Source organism: Centropristis striata, chromosome 9, assembly GCF_030273125.1.
Source record: "Centropristis striata isolate RG_2023a ecotype Rhode Island chromosome 9, C.striata_1.0, whole genome shotgun sequence".
Classification (NCBI taxonomy): domain Eukaryota; kingdom Metazoa; phylum Chordata; class Actinopteri; order Perciformes; family Serranidae; genus Centropristis; species Centropristis striata.
In genome coordinates this window covers 26,336,471-26,354,100 of record NC_081525.1, presented here as the reverse complement: position 1 = coordinate 26,354,100, position 17,630 = coordinate 26,336,471, and the positions used below count along the sequence as shown (strand labels likewise).

General features: G+C 39.8%; 1 protein-coding gene across 2 annotated transcripts in view; it reads left to right on the top strand.

Annotated features, from left to right (window-relative positions):
* ncanb (neurocan b) overlaps window positions 1-17,630 on the top strand; it is a 210,637-nt gene that overhangs the window by 180,234 nt on the left and 12,773 nt on the right. For both annotated transcript variants that reach the window (XM_059341715.1, XM_059341716.1), the window contains exons 13-14: window positions 2,664-2,746; window positions 3,266-3,410. In XM_059341715.1, the coding sequence (XP_059197698.1) occupies window positions 2,664-2,746; window positions 3,266-3,410 (228 nt within the window). The remainder of the gene's footprint in view (window positions 1-2,663; window positions 2,747-3,265; window positions 3,411-17,630) is intronic.

Here is a 17,630-nt window from a genome sequence, read left to right as displayed (position 1 = left end):
AGTAAGTGAACCCTTCAGCTAATGACTTCAACAAGAGCTAATTGGAGTCAGGAATTAGCAAACGTAGAGTCCAGTCAATGAAACAATCCAGCCACCATACCAGATTGAAGAAAAAAAAGAACATGATTTCTCAGAAGCAAAATTGACTTTCTACTCCACAACATTATACCTCAAGAAACATCTGTTGACATCTCACAGCCACCAATCAAATAGAAACAGCCACCCCTCACTTTCAATAATAACAATTACATGGCCATTATCATCTTACCAGCTCTCCCTCTGCTGCCCCTCTGCTGCACACTGCTTTTACTAGCTGTTGATTGATATCTACTCTTCTACCTTATTATTACCATACTTTTCCATGGCAGGTCACGCCTTATGTGTGTTCCATAACTCAGTGATAAATGTCTGTCTGAACGGCCCTTGAAGGGGTTTATTGCGCTCCCTGCTGAAAAACACCCCCAGGAGCCGAGTCTGTTCAGCCAAATAAATGTGTATCACCATTTGTTGCAATGAAAAGGTGCTATGGGCTCTGATGTAAGTGTCTGTGACAGGACATTTAATATACTATTATGTTCTTTCTTAGGATGTGATTTGTCTTGAAACAGGTGAAAAATGCCCACAGTGGGCGAGGTAACTGCATTTGTGTCCAGTGAAAGAAATGCAAGCGTCAATATGTTGAAACTGGATTAAATAAGACCGGTATGAAGACAAAATTGCCACTTTATTTAATTTAGATTTGTCTTGATTTGTTTCACACGCCATGGGCAGATTCTCCTGCCCTTTTATTTAGAAAAATACGATTTTAAGACACATTGTTAGATTCAATGGTTGTCATGTGTAGCAAAGTCCACCCACCTGGTATTTTAAGCATGTTGTCCTGAATTATTGGCAAATACAACTTGATTTTTTTGCAAATATCCATGCAGTCTTAATCTCCTCATTCTTAGCTTTTTGCCCCCTGGCAGCCACATGTCTTGTAATAAAACCAGATTCTCTGTAATAGTGGATTCACCTTCTGTCTCGGACAGATGCCAGGACAGCTCCATCCATCTAGCACCCATCTTTCTCCCACACGTGCACCCGTTACCAAAAAGTGTGTTTAATTGCCTCGAAAATGGACGTCTCCACCCCTGCAATAAGGGGATCAGAGCCATTAGCAAGATTAATGGGCCTGGTAATGATGTTAAGCAGATACACCATGATTGAAATCCCATTACATGTGTGCGTGCACATGCACGCGCTGCTAAAATCGCGCACAGAGGCGCCCACCAAACACAAAAATGAGATTAACCCAAAACACTATTAGTGATATTTTATTTCAGACAAACAAAGTCTCATCTCGAGTGCATTAGAGACATAAACAGTGTATCTCCATTATTGTCTGTCTCTCAGCTGAGTTCTGCTGCTTGACTGAGTCAGGCTGCAAGTGTGAAGCCTGTTGCACAAGGAAAAAATAGCCTACAGTACAATATGTAACATTAATGAGCACTTTACTGATTTATACCTACAGAAAAGTTTACCAGTCGTGGAGAGTTCTACAGCTGAATAATGTTTCTGTGACTCTGGAGGAGCTTTGTGAGTCCCATCTGGAGTTATCCTCTCAGCTCTTATCAGAAAAGCCTGCGTTGCGAACTGGCAATATGGAATCGAAAAGATGTGGAAATTTAACAGATACGGATTAACTAATAACTCAAGCTTGACCCTTTTTTTTCACCCTAACCTCCATGACATAACCTACTCTTATAAATGGATACACTGTAAATAAATAAATAAGAAAATAAAAATCATAATCAAACAACTGTAAGTTATTTTACAAATAATACCTTTAAAATACAGACAATATAAAGTAGTGATTCTACGGATATATATTTAAAAAAAATAGATATTTACTGTATATATCTGTTTTTGGCTCTTTTTTATTTCACTGTAAAAAAAAACACAAACTTGCCTTAATTTTACATTACACAATATAATGTGTATTTTTTTGTATTTTTACAAAAAATTCACTGTAATTTAACAATGCTTGAAAAGATCTATAATGTCCCATTAATTTACAGATTTCAATGTCCATTTTGTGGTTAATATTTCTGATAACAGTAATTTGCTTGGAAAATCCCTATACGATAATATGGTACATTTCTCATATTGTATTTCAATTGAATGCCTGTTACCAATCATGAGTTCATATATTTCTAATGCATTGAAATTAATTGGATGCTGGTTGCTTTTGTGTACATGATATACAATGGATGGACACAGTTTCATTGAATCTATTGCAATCCAAAAACAATAAGTGTGTTTCCAGTCACCTTTTTAAATGCATTTTTAAGTTGAACATAAAAACAAGTTTAAAAAATCCTTTAAATTCTGGGAAAATGTAAGCTTGGGTGAAGTGATGTGTTTCAATAAAAACTCAACTTCTCATATTCACACAGCAGTAGGTGATAGAGGCACACATTAATTAACATTTTCCTTTTGCAAATTATTTTGAACTTTCGCTTGAATTTGGTCTACTTTTGGATGAATACCAAACATCTCTCTAAAAGATACTATCTGTTGAGAATGTGCCAGATCACATTTACACAACATTTGTGTGAGTGTGTATTACTGTGTAAGCCTGTTTTCTTTCTTAATAAATGCATCTGTTACCTCCTACTCAGGTCTAAGCCACGACAACACATGGATCGGCTTAAACGATCGTACAGTGGAGGACGACTTTCAGTGGACCGACAAGATGGACCTGGTGAGGAAGCAGCTGTGTCTGTTTTGTCTCTCAGTCAGCTGTCGATCCCAGTGGACTTTAAGGCTCCAGAGAAACTGTATAAACTTGAAGATGATTAATATTGCAGCTGGAAACATTCTGAATGGCAGTTTGTTGAAAAAAAATATGAATCCATGAATTGTGATCCATTGTGATCCCAACAAAACATGTTTTACTGTTAACGGTTACTTCTGCCTTGAGATTTTCATGACTTGTTTTGTGTTAATGCAATACAGCTTTATCTGATGAGATATCTTCAGCACTTACACTTAGAAATACACAGGATGGCCTTTTTGTGCCATCATTTTCCATTGTTACACATAAAAACATCACATCAAAAGGATAACATGGAATTAGGGGAGAAAAAAATACACAGTTAAAAAGTAAATGTTTGATCAGTTATTATTGTCTGATGTCAAGAAAATAATGTTTTAGAAGAATAAAAAATAAAAACGAATGGTTTGTTTATCTAATTGTTTGTCTGTTTTTTTGTGTATGCAGCAATATGAGAACTGGCGTGAAAACCAGCCAGACAATTTCTTTGCTGGAGGAGAAGACTGCGTGGTTATGATTGCTCATGAAAATGGCAAATGGAATGACGTGCCCTGCAACTACAATCTGCCCTACGTCTGCAAGAAGGGAACAGGTGAGAGGAGAGGAGAGGAGAGGAGAGGAGAGGAGAGGAGAGGAGAGGAGAGGAGAGGAGAGGGCTGCAGCTTCAACAGGTGATTAAGATGACTGACAGAGAGGTAAGGAGGCAGAGGGTAGCGGGATGTAAAAGAGCAACAGTGAGGAAGAGGCTGTGAGGAGACTTAAAGAGTGAAACAGCGAGGAATCGGACAGAGGGAGACAGTGAGACGGAGAAAAAGGGCAAAGGAGAAACAGCCTCGCTGTGCTGTCAGTTCTTGAGTCTGAAAAAAATCATAAGCTAGAAAGTGAAGAAAGGTGACAAAATGTTCTTAAAGCAGTTTTTTTAATGTGATGCAACTCACAAGTACTTCTGACAGCACATGTACCTTCTGAAGATTCTGAACATCCTGTCTATGTCATACTTAACAGTTTACACGACTCTGTGCAGCAGAAAGGGATTAGGACCGAACCTCTTCAATCAGTCCTCGTACTTCAGATTCTCATTCATTACAGCTCACCAGCTCTCCTTCCTCCACCTCTCATCATCCTCCGGCACGACTTTAAAAAGTTCTCCACGTACTTCTCATATCGCGGCTTCATTTCCTCTGCCAAATGTTCTGTTTTACTAATGTGAGGCACGTCCTGGGGCACAACGTACTTTCCGCTTTATGTTCAGGAAACTAAAACTCAGCAAAACGAGGTGAACAAACTTATTGGATGGTTAAGTTCCTACATACGTCGCTACCTCCACTTCACGTCCCCTGTTGAAGCTGCCCCCTTCTTGGTGCTGGAGTTAGGTCACCACACACTCCACTGAGAGCTTATTAGAGCTTATTTTTGCCACACATTTGCATACAGGTCAGACTTATGACCGACAGCAAGAAAACAAATGCATTAGTAGGTAGGGGGAGTTTAGACAAATACTGGGACACAAAAAGCCACTGGTGGCTGGATTCTCAAAACTTCCTGGAAGCTTTGGACGGGACAAACTTTCTGTTTTAGCTGTAGGCATGGGAATGTAATCCTTCACTTTAACTCCTAGTCGTTAATAGATCACAGTACACATCTTTTGAGACATATTATAAGGCACATTTCCATTAGGTACTTTTCCCTCTAGTGAGCCGATTTGGGTGTGGCTTGGGTGCAAACTTGAGACTGAGGGGTGAACAGCTCCTGCTCAGCTGACTGCAGCTGGGAGAGACTGCTGTGGGAGGACTGGGCCGCTTGTGAGTGCTTTGGGACAGCACCTGCTGCTCGTTAAGAAGAGTAGTTTCCAATGACACCAGAAAAAGTCGCTTTTTTGAAAAAGAGTCTCTAGAGGAGTCTGAATAGTTCAGTTAGCTAATACAAAATTACCTGTATGGGAACATAAGCCAAGGGGAACTAACTAGTGGGCGGATCCCAAAAACTCAGCCACTTTCCAAAAAATACTCACAAAGTACTCAGTCGAAACACGTCATTGTATAAAACCATCATTGATCATGATGAAATATATGTCAGCTGAAGCAATATTTGTTATTAAGATAACAAGATCTCCAACCTAAACGACAGAATAGACCGTTTGTCAATACAAACCATAAAAACACATATGAGCATTTGTCAAAATGACCACTTCACTCATTGTACCACAAATTGTTCTAAAAACAGCACACACGTCATTATACACACATGTACGCTTCGCAGTTGTAAAAAAGCTACAGTTTCTGTGAATTTATGCTACAAAACCACTGACCTAGGTTTAGGGCAAGAAACTTCCTGGTTAGATGTTATAAAAGACGGTTTAAACAGTAAATAAATGAAACAGTGAAGTAGTTACGACATCCTCCTGGCTAATGACTCTGGTGACTATGTAGTACTTGTTCTGTTGGACCTGACTGCAGCGTTTGACACCATGGACCATAGCACCCTAGTGGCTCGGTTACGCCGCCTAGTTGGCATCTGTGGTACTGCGTTGAAGTGGTTCAAGTCCTATCTGACTGACAGAAGTTTAAGTGTAAGCCTTGGTACCTCGGAGTCCAGCCCTGCTCCGCTGCTGTATGGGGTTCCACAGGGGTCAATTTAAGGGCCCCCTGCTTTTTTCTTTGTATTTACTGCCTTTGGGCTCCATCTTGAGAAAGCACGGCATCCCTTATCATTGCTACGCTGACGAAAAAAGATGTTTTCTGTCTCACACCGCTCCTGTCTTGTCTCAAAGACATCAAGGCCTGGATGGCCTTGAACTTTTTAAATTTTAATGAGAAGAAAACAGAAGTGATGGTGTTTGGCCCTAGTGGCTCTTGTGTGACCTCTCTTTTTGACTTGGGCCCTATGGCAGATTTTTTAAGACCGACTGTTTCAAATTTAGGTTTTAAGATGGACAGTGATTTTAAATTAGATCGTCAGATTAGTGCTGTTGTGAGGTCCAGCTTTTTCCATATCAGGCAGCTGGCTAAGGTGAAGCCTTTTCTTATGCACAAGCACTTTGAATCAGTAATCAATGCCTTCATTACATCTTGGCTGGATTACTGTAACTCTTTGTACTTTGGAGTCAGCCAGTCCTCCCTCGCACGGCTCCAGTTGGTGCAAAACGCGGTTACTCGCCTCTTAACTGGAGTTCGTAAGAGGGAGCACATAACTCCGATCCTGGCCTCCCTCCACTGGCTGCCTATGCATTTTAGAGTCCATTTTAAGATTCTTTTATTTGTTTTTAAATCTTTAAATGGTCTCGCCCCACTTTACCTCTCTGAGCTCCTCCACCCCTACGCTCCTGCTTGGTGCCTCAGGTCAGCTGATCTGCTGCTCCTGGAGGTACCGAGGTCTAAACGGAAGCTCAGAGGGGACAGATCTTTTTCTGTTGCAGCCCCCAAACTGTGGAATGAGCTACCTTTGCACATCAGACAAGCCTCCTCACTGTCCATTTTTAAAACTCATCTTAAAACCTATTTTTATTCCCTGGCTTTTAACCACGCATGAGACTCTGCTCTTGTTTTTAGTGTTTTATGGTTTGCTTTTATTTATTGTTTTTTCTTTTTAATTGTTTTTTAAAAAGCAATGCATCTATTTATTTTTGTGTTTATTCCTGTTTTATTTATTTTATTGTCTCTTGTTCTGTTTGTTTATGTACAGCACTTTGTTGTGGCTGTGGTTGTTTTAAAGTGCTTTACAAATAAAGTTGAGTTGAGTTGAGTTGAGTTGAGTTGAGTTGAGTTGAGTTGAGTTGAGTTACGAGAGTGACATGACTACTGTTAGTTATATTGAAAAAAACGTAAATTACGTTTAAAAGTCATATACTTTTGTTTTCACACGGGACACAAACTCAGCTCCAGCCTAACCCAGCTCCCCTTCCACTCACCATGTATTATTATTATTAAGAAGAAGAAGAAGAAGAATGCATTTTACTTATATAGTATAGCACTGTTTAGGAAGCTGAAAGACACTTAATAAATTAGTAAGCACAATAAAAAAAAAACACAGTTTAAAAAAAACAGTTTAAAAGCACGGTCAGAAAACAGAGAAATAACACAAAATTACTTAAATTGGTGAATAAGTAAGTTGTTTTTTTTGTGGGTAGTAACGGAATTTCGCGAGAGGGGGTGTGGTAGTGGAGCAGGTCTGATAGATAGGAGGGGGCCTGTTGATGGAGTTCTTCGTGGGTCAGGAGGAGAACTTTGAAGTGGATGCGTTGTTTGTCTGCATCTCCTTCAATCATTACTACTACGTCCACAAGATGGTGGAAGAGGTCAAAACGTAAATGTGAGTCGTATTTTGCTGCCTGTACCAGTCTCAATTAAGAATATAGGTTTAGCCAACTACTTGGATTAGATTTGAATAAAGGCTACTCCTATTGGATATGCATGACCAGAGACCAGAGCTCACACTTCCCTTTGGCATGCTGGCTTTGCTTGTTTATTCAAGTTTCTTTTCAGTATCCAGAAATACCTTTAATAAACCTTTAATAAAAACCTAGCCCAAAGCAGAAACATTGTATGTGCTTGTGCTGCTCCTCTGTAATGTTAGTTTTAGCAGCTTTATACAAAAGAAAAAAGCTCTGTGCCGTAATTCCTCTGCAGAGTTCCTGAGCAGCCCTGAATCACACTTTACAATGGTTTTAATTTATAAAATATTGACAGGAGCACGGCCTCCTGCTATGGTCTGTGATATATATTTTTTCTTGAATGGTGAAGAGCCGTCTACAATCGTCTACAATCTGTAGTTCAGACCAAGGTTATTAAAGTTGACGAAAACTAACGAAATAACAAAAACTAGCATTGAAAAACATTTTCATGTAGAACATGTAGAAATAAATTAAAAAAAAATAAAAATATGTGGTTACAAAACTAACTAAAACTAACTGAAATTATAGTGAAAATGTCCTTTGTTTTCATCTTTGTCAACTTTTTTCATACATAAATCTTTTGGTTGATATGAAATCTATTTCATCTATCGTTTTTTGACTTAATAAACTTATTAGGGCTGAAATGGATCAGACAAAGGAAATAAATGAAACATTTATTGTGACTTTATTGAATCTGGCACCCAACAAATACCCCATTACTAAAAAACTAAAACAAACACTAAAACTAAACTAAAACTAAGCATTTTCCAAAAAATACAAACTAATTAAAACTAGCAAACTCAATCTAAAACTAATTAAAACTAACTGAATTTGACAACAAAAATAGACAACGAAAATAAAACTAAATCTGATGAAAAATCCAAAACTATTGTAACCTTGGTTCAGACACCAGCCCCAGAGCTGGCCAAAATAACTTTTGCTTGCAAACAAGCAGGAGGCTGTGAGTCCTGGCAACATGGAGGGAAGTTTAACAATTTTCATTTCTCTATATAACCCACATTGACACAAAGGTGGTTGAAAAGCTTGAAAGGTTACTCCAACACTTTGCTGTAGGTGTAAAGTAGCTTGATAATTGTGTCTTATAAACAGACTATTCCCAAGTGTTATTCCTGTTTTGACAATTGTAGAATTATCCCAATACTGCCAGCTAGATCTGGACATAGATGTTTATGGAAAGTTAGGGTGTCGGTCAGCTTATAATCAGCAACATTAAATCCTTCCTGGGTAGGTTTGAAGTACTTTTTTTCAGTCTCTCTTACAGACAGTAGAAAGATGGCAGGAAATAAAAGAGAGATGCGACAAAGATCCCCAGCTGGAGTCCAACCAGGACATTTGGGTTCATGCTCGGTGTCTTGACCCCCTGCTGGGTGTGTTTACCCTATACTCCATGTAAATAAAATAGCTTCCCTTATCCTCATTGATGAATATTGGATGAGCCCTAACATAAAAGCTTTAAAGCCCTTACTGATGGTCATTATGTTAATTTAAGCTAATTATTTGTGCTTTAACAGATGGTTTTTAATCAGAAGCCACAAGCATAGAGAACGTACTTCTAACACCTCAGGCACTGAGCGTGACTTCTGACACACACAGCTCCATTCTTGTTTGAAAGGAAAGGTATTTCCCTCACAAGCAAGGTGTTGCACCACCTCTGATGCATACTGTCACAAGTCCCCAGCATCCAGCCCACCTCTGACCTTAATCAGTCAGTTACAATCAGCAGCGTCTTTTCATCATCCCCACCGCCTCCCCAGCAGCCTCCTCTTTCTCTCCAAGTAACCCTGTGTAATGTCTTGTCTTATCACTGGAGTTTGTCAGCTCCATGCTGAGTATTCTCCGCCCTCATGTCTAATGCTCACAGCTCATGTGATCTGTTTGTCTGCTCGTCAGCTGCCCCTGGGCACGATTAGCTGATAACAGCAGCATGTGAGCCTAGCGGGTGTGTCAATCAGTCACTCAGGGACCAGTCGGGGTGATGTGTCTAAAGGTATTTTTGTTATATGACTGGAAAGAGGTGAGACTCTTATCTGACGAGACAGTGGTCAGGTCTTATGGGAAAAAAAGGCAGACTCATCACATATATCATTTTAACAACCCACTTATAAAAGCCTGTAATCATTAATCACGCCTTGTTAAACCCACCTCTGATTTCCTACTTAAATCTTAACCTTGAGCTATCTGGCCAGCTGATTATCTGCATTAAGAAGTAGAGTAACTCTCTGAAAACAACTGACAACAGCCATTTAACCTTCTAAAGCCCAGTGGGATTCAAACATATGTTTTCTTAAGGTTAATGTATGTTAATTGCCAAAAATACACCGTTTATTATAGAAAGAAATTGTAATAACAGACATTATCGACAGTCTTTAGGTTAGGTCATAGGTTATGAGTTTTTTTGGGGGGGACATTAAAAATGTCGCCAAAAATAAACCATTTGGAATAACTAGATCCTGCTTAAAAACATTAAATTCTGCAATTCTCAGCAACACTGTGATGCCATGATTGATTCTAAATAATTAGAGATATTCAACTCGCGTTCTATGTGTTTTATGATTTATGTCATTATAACTGTGTTATTTTGCACAAAAGAAATTTTTTTGTTATTCATACTTCTAGCCATGATTGTGCTGACGCAATAGAGGTGCAGGACTTGGACTATTGCAGTGAAATACAAGGAAACAGTGAGTAAAATGAAAAAAGAGCAAAAAACACCCTGAAGGTCCCGAGGTTTAGAGGGTTAATGGGCTGATAACATTTGAAACAGGTGTTGTTTACTCTTTATTTTTCTTAATTTTATATCACTTCTTTCGCAAGCATGGTTTAGATGGATGGGAAGGTGATATAGGTCACAAGAGCTTGCTCATTTCTCAACACAAGACAAAATCAAAAGTGATATTCATCATGTTTTCTTAATCTTCATAATTCTGGCCATATTTTACACATTGCGCCTTTAAAACATCATGTAAGATCTAAAGGTAATTCACAATACAGGACCTACCCAAATAGGAATATATAAAGGTTGAGCTTCATGATCTGGTGTGACCTTTTGCTCGTTATATTGATGAGTGATACTTTAAGTACTGCAGTAAATATTTCCAGAGGCAGTATTTATTGCTAGACCACCACTGTATGAGGAAGGATGGAGAGGAAAATTGATTTAAGGCAAAACAGTTGCACAGACCAAGTTTTTTCACTTACATTTGGAGAGTCACGTAGTCATCTGCCTCCGAGCTCCTCCAGCGACTATGAGAGGGAATTTACCCACAACCCGACATGTAAGTATTATGAAATTGTTCCATTATTTTTGATGGGTTATTATGTATAGAGACAGGAAATCTAATTTTGCATGACATACTCAGTGCGTTCTTAGAGTGCTTTGGGAGATGATAGGCTGTCGTCAGTGCCTTAAGCAGTTGATGTGTCCATTGGTGTGTAATGTAATCATCACTGGATACACACAGTGTCGAGTAAAACTGTCATTGCTGAAAATCTTTTGAAAGAAAGGGGGAAAACTATTTTTATTTCTATATGAATTACCCAGTCAGCTACTGTGCATGTTTGCAGGTGTGTGTGCAGGATTTAAGCTGGTATTGTGCATAATCCCCTCAAGCTATTGACATTTTAGTTCAGAAGGGACCGGTTGGGGAAAGGCAGGTTGAGCTGCATGTGAGGATGCCACAGGGGAAGCAGGGTGTGTTTGTGCTGAAAAAGGACACATACTCCTCCTGTGTTTTATTGAGGCAGACCTCTTACATAGTATATCTCCAATGTAATAATAATCCTACTGTTGATTTGTGTTTAGTGCTGAAGATGAATCAGACAGGAAGGAAAGGAGGAGATGAAAATTGTCTTCACCAACCCCACCTGAGCAGCCACAGACTTCCCCACAGGGACCCTGTCTTGTCAGTTTGTAGACATGGCTGCTACAGATGCTACATCCTCCACAGGGAGGTGTGTGCAGGGACAGCAGAAGTCCAAGACCCCCCAGACCCCCAAGGAGCTGCTCTCTCACCGCACTACACTGCTCACTAGCTCAAGTAAATCTTCAACGAAACAAAGGAAAATTGTGTAGAAATTTTGATTTACCACATTGGAGTACATTTCAACTTACCTAACACAGATTCATCACATTTGGGTGTGTTATTAAAGATATAATGTGTAACATTTCCACATTGAAATATCTATTAGAAAAGGGCATTCTTTTGTCTGCCAAACAATGTTGGGGAGACACAATTTTTTGCACAAAACTGCTTAATTCAGTGTTTTTAGTTACACTGGTTTAATTAAACCTTTTAATCACCTCTGTGGGTACTTCACCTGCTGGTAAAACCTCCTATATGATGAACACTGAAGGGATGCTAACTGCATAAAAGGCTATGACAGCAATGTTTATGAAGACAACATCTCCCATGATCCCCCGCCTTTTGCTATTAGTTTGTTTGAGAGACCACATATTGGCCTTCATTTATCAAACGAGCGTATAAACGAGGGCAGATCTGAATGTATATTTCATATTACGACAGGGTTCACGTGTGATTTATCAAAAGAAAGTATCTCTCCAATCACAGCATAAAAATGATCGGCTGTTGATAAATGTGGCAGCTCGAAACAAGCGTCATTCAAATACCACACCCTAATATATTAAAATATATGTATAATATATACCCGATTCAGATAGATCGCCTCCAGATTTTACGACACCAAAGGACGCAATACGGCCAAAAAGAGGATTTTTCCGCCTAAAGTCAGAGGTTTATGAAATAAAAGTACTTATAGTTATAAACTCAAACATGTTCGGTCAATTTTTTACATTTGGAGCACAGACTTAAAAGTTTTTAATGACAATTTAATGATAAATGATGTAGTCTAAACATGTTTTTGCTGGGGGCGTCCCGGTGGCTCACGCTGGTAGACCGTGTACCATTAAGGCTGAGTCCTTGCTTCGGCAGACCTAGGTTCGAGTCCGGCCTGAGGTCCCTTTGCCACATGTCCTCCCCTCTGTCTCCCCCTTTCAATAAAGCATGAAAAAATGCCAAAAAACATCTTTAAACATGTTTTTGCTTTGTCACCATTAAAAAACAAAACACCACAGAGTTTTATCAGCTCCAGGCATCGATACAATAGTCTAAGATCAATTCTCAGATGTGCAGACTTCACGCTTTCTCAAATTTGTGTACATGAGCTGAAAGCAATTATTATGAAATTGATAAATGCCGAGGCTTGTGTAGAAATGATCGTACGCCCACTTTACGCTCACTTTCTGACATACGCTCGTTTGATAAATGAGGGCCATTGTGAGTTAAGTACAGTGGACACAATTAACTTAGCTTAGCAGAAAGACTGAAAGCAGAGAAAAGCAGCTGGCCAAGCTTTATCCAAAGTTCAAAAATCGGCCTAGCAGCAGCTCTAAAGCTCACTAATTAGCACATTATATTTTGTTTTAATCCATATATAATGTGTAAAAATTAGATCTTTTAAAGTTCTATAAGTTGTTCAATTGATTATTTGTAGGAATGACCAGTTGTTACCTTTTTCTTTTTTTAAGTCATTCAGAGGTGCCAGATGAACAGAAAACTCTTTTGTCCTACCACATAATTTCTTCTCAAGCCTCAAATTGTTGTTGTTTTGTAGGGATGTCTCTCCAGTCTTTATGCTTAGTCAAGCTAATGTGTCTCCAGCTCTACACTTCTGAGGGTATGAGTATCGACCGTCTCATCTAAAGCAAATAGGGCTATTTCCCCAAATCTTGCCAAATCTTGATTATTCTAATAATGGCTGGAGTGGATTTAGATGTGCCAGTTCAGTTTCAGGGCCCTGCTTTTGTTCATGCTGCCTCAGTGAAGTCGCTTACTGACATAATGAATTGGAACTGAGCCATTGTTGATGTTAATGATGGCACCTGTTGCTTTTGTTGTTTTGACAATTAAATTGTGTGCTGTGAAAATAAGTCTGTCAGGTTGCTCCGTGATTTCCATAAAGTTTGTAGAAATCCTAAAAACATGTTTTTGTCTCTGTCTTTAATAATTGCTGTGTGATATCCCTCACAGAAAGTAAAGATTGATTTTAAGCCGTGTTGAATTTTTGCACTGCTTGGTACGCAGTAATCCAAAACATCATAATTTCCAGCCTTCCCAGCTGTCAGGTGGTCTGGGCTGTCAGAGGCACCTCAGCAAACATCCAAACAAACAACTCCTGCAGTTTGTTATTTAATAAACAAGGCCGAATCCGTCCACATCTACTGTTGCCATGTGAGACTTGCTCCCAGAAGTGTTTCAGTGAGAATACACACACACTTTCATGTCTCTGTGATTCGCTGTAGCAGGATTGCCAGTAGGAGTGCGGATGCTTTGAGGCCATGGAGGAGTGCTGAGAGGAACCAGCATCTAGCTGTCTGCAGCGCTCCCCATGCCACTAACTCACACTGACTACCCCCCGCCACACAGACACAGGCACACAGCGACAGGAAATACCCAGAGAATCATGCTGCTTTCAAGTACACAGCTAAAGCACACACACCTGCACGCAGGAGTAACTTCCTCTTATGCTTAATTCACACTGCACGACTTTCAAAGTTGTCTGTTTGATGCACCGTTCACACTACACAGAGTCTTGAAGTCATTTCAAACTCCCTGACTGACCGGTGACAGAGGGGTCTCCAAAGGGGTCTCCAGAGGGTATTTAGCCTGCTAAATGTCACACAAAGCGTGCTTTTTTTTTAAAAAAAAACATTTTATTTATAAGTTTTCAGTTTTATAAACATACGTCACAACTACAAGGAAAACAACAGCCCCCCACCCCCACCCCCAGGGATAAAGAAATGGGAAAAACAAACAAAACAAAAACAAAATGAAGCTAATAAACAAAACAAAAGCATGCTCTTATAGGATTTAAAGCAATATAATACTGTAAAATCGGCGCCAGCCACTGAATGGGTATCTGTACACATATGCAAACCAAGAAATGTAAATGACTTGTGGAATGTTGTTAAAGAATCTTGGAGTGGAATAACAGCTGAAAGGTGCCACAAGTTGGTTGACTCCAGTTCTAAAAAAAAAAACTGTGGTCATACATTGAACACTACTGTATATACTAGGGGTGTGCATTGGCACTGCCCTCACAATTCGATTCGATTACGATTCACCAGGTAACGATTCGATTCGATTCGATTCAATTCGATTCTACGATGCATTGCGATGCATCACAATTATACTGCACACAACAAGGGACATTTTTCGTCAGTCATGAGGCAATAAAAGCAGTCAGATAGGCCTAATAACAATAGATTTTATTGGCTGCTATGTGTGTATCATCACTCTCCTGTATCTTTGAAATAGATGTCATTAAATAAAATTATTATTATTAATTATCCTTCGCTATGAAACATGCCACCGATCGTGTGATCCTCTTTGCTCTCTCAGAGTTGTGTGGCAACGTTGACACCGGTTGACACTAGCGACTCGTCAATTCTTGGCTGGGATGTGTCAACTTTTTGTGTTGCTGTTGAAGCCAACTCAGGATGCCAGCGATCAACATGGTTCGTGAAGTTAGTTGTATTGCCAACGTGCTTGATTTTAGTGTGGCAGGTTTTACACACCGCGTAAGTCTTGTCTAGATTCCCATTAACTTCATAGAATCCGAAATGTGCCCAGATGTCCGCTTTCCAAGCTTTGGGTGCGTTTTTAATTACCCGTCTATCGCGGGCATCTCCCTCCGTCTCAGCCATCTTGATTGTTGTTGTTATGATGCCGCCGGAAGTAATTGAAACTTCACGGGGCAATTGCTCTGTCACTAGTTTGGAGTATAACACAGTTTTAAACTGGAGTGGTAGTTGGGAGTTGGAGTTTAAAACCGTGTTAAACTCCAAACTAGCGACAGAACAATTGCCCCCACCAGGCTTGGAATTTCGTCATTTTAGGGGCAAGGCCATTTGGCCTTCCTGTTCACACTTATTTTAAGGGCACAAAGGCCACATGACAGGGCATAAAGGCCGTTTGGTTAAATTACGCTGGTTTTACCTTTCAGATTAATACCTTAACATTCTCATTCACCAAGAAACATTAATGCACAATATATTAAATATATTAGAAAGGACCTTTTTGGAAAATGACAAATGAACCTGTTTTGAAAAGACGGCAAATGCATATATTTTGAAAAGATTGCAAAATTAATCTCCTGCCTGAGTTCATCTAAGAGTAAGGAAAGAGAAATGCCTCCTGCCATAAAAAAGAAACCTGCTGAGGTGAAATTTAAATCAGTTAAATGTCGACCCCTTGTCCCTGAGGTAGGGAAGACGTTAGCGCTATCCCAACTAGCTAGCTATCGCTAGTTTTCATGACGCAAAAATGTAACATTAACGAGTCGACTTTAAATAGGCAAATACAATGGTAATTACCTATCAATAGTACTTTCTATAAAAACATAAATGTTAAGTTCTGTCAAATACTACCACATACTTCAGTCACAACATATCAAAACAGCTTGTCCCGCTAGCTTACCTGTGCTGCGCATCAACACATGGCTCATTTGAATATTCAAATGAGCCATGTGTTGATGCACCCAAGTCTGGAAGGACAGGGACTGGGTCGGGTTAGCGTTGTGTTTACTGGAACTTTGACAGGGGCGCAAAGGCCACCTTGGCCGTAAATTGAACATTTTTTCACAGGGCATCAAGGCCAGAGTGTGGGGCGTCATGAAATTCCCACCCTGGCCCCCACAACTTTCCACTGGAGGCCAGGAAATAAACATAATCGATTATGGCACTTTGCCGCATCGATGCTGAATCGTGCATGCCCCGCATTGCGATGCATCGCCGAATCGATTATTGTTGACACCACTAGTATATACACATCTATATGTACATCCATACACACTAGCACTTAAGGCCATTCTAGATTGATTGGACAGAAATGGTTGCCACATTTTGTCAAAGGTTGCAGGGCTGAGAGACACACTATATTGAGCCCTTTTCATATGTAATACGTTGTTCATTTCTACTAGCCAAGTTTTGAAGAAAGGCACATCTTCATTTTTCCAAAGGGTTTAAACATTCCTTTTTGCAATAACCATGCCATATTGTAATGTCTTCCATTGTAAGTGGGGTAAAGCTAATAGATGTCAGGTCCCGCCTAAAATGACAGTGCAAGGATCTGGTGTAATATCACAGTTATATACTTCAGAAAAGCACTGAAAAATATCTGACCAGAACTTGTTGGCAAGACCCAAAGAGGTGGCCCAGGGTGCCCTCAGCTGATTTACATTTTGGGCAAATTGGGAAGATAGAAGGGTAAAAAGAATTTAGTTTGGTACGGGAGTAGTGCAGCCCATGAAGCACTTTAAATTGAATAAGTTGGTGTCTAGAGTTTATGGAGCAACTGTGAATGTCCTTTAAGTAGGTTCCCAGCTATCATCAGTGACCGTCACGCCCAGGTCTTCTTCCCATGTTTCCTTTAAATATTGTGTGTTAACCAGGTCATGTGCTGCGAAAAGATCGACAAATCAAGAGACAAGCCTCCTTGAGTCGGGGGCCTGCTTCATAAGAGCATACAGTTCGATGGTCTATAGGCAGGGATAGAATCAAAGTGTGGTATATTTGTGCGGATGTAATCTCTAATCTGGAGGTAGCGGAAGAAATGTGTATCTGGGAGTGTATACTTTTACTTTAACAGAGCAAAGATGGCAAAACTGTTGTTGATATAGAGGTCCGCAATAGTGATGATTGATGAATGATTTTTTTTCCCAAAGTTTAAAAGTACTATCAGTAAGTGAAGGGGGAAAGGCATGGTTATAGTAAACAGGAGTGCAGGTGGAGGTTTTGGGCAAATTAAATGCTGGTGACGCTAGCCAGTGTGGGCTCGGAGCTTCGCCAGCACCAGTGGTGGAGCAGCTAGCTAAATTGGCTTGGCTGCTAGCATCGTCGTCTTCTTTCACAGTAAAAGCAGCTTTCCCCTCTTTCTTGGAGGCTGCTTTTGAGTTTGTGAGTTTCCCATTGGCAACATTTCTTCCTGTGCTGCTCATAATTAAACTTTCTTAGTGCAAGTGGGGGTTTTAAATGAAGTTTTAGTGAGGATGCGTCGGAGCCTCTCAGGAAAGCGTCTAATCCATGTGGTGCCCCCTCACACAAAGTTCTTGAACGCTGATTTGAAGTTCCTCAAATCACCACTTGAGGCAGGCTTCAAAAGCGAGTCAATCCTTGTAGAGCCCCATGTTAAAATACCCAACTTCACAACTGAAATAAACGTTTACAGCTTGGTAGAAAACAATTTTGATCTCTATAGATAATTCCCCTGTTCTTTACAACTGTGAAGGGGCTATATTTTTATAAAACTTACCCATATAAATTATATTAAGGCTTAAAGTTATGCATAATTAAGGATGTGGCTGCTCTGAGTGACAGGTGGAGAA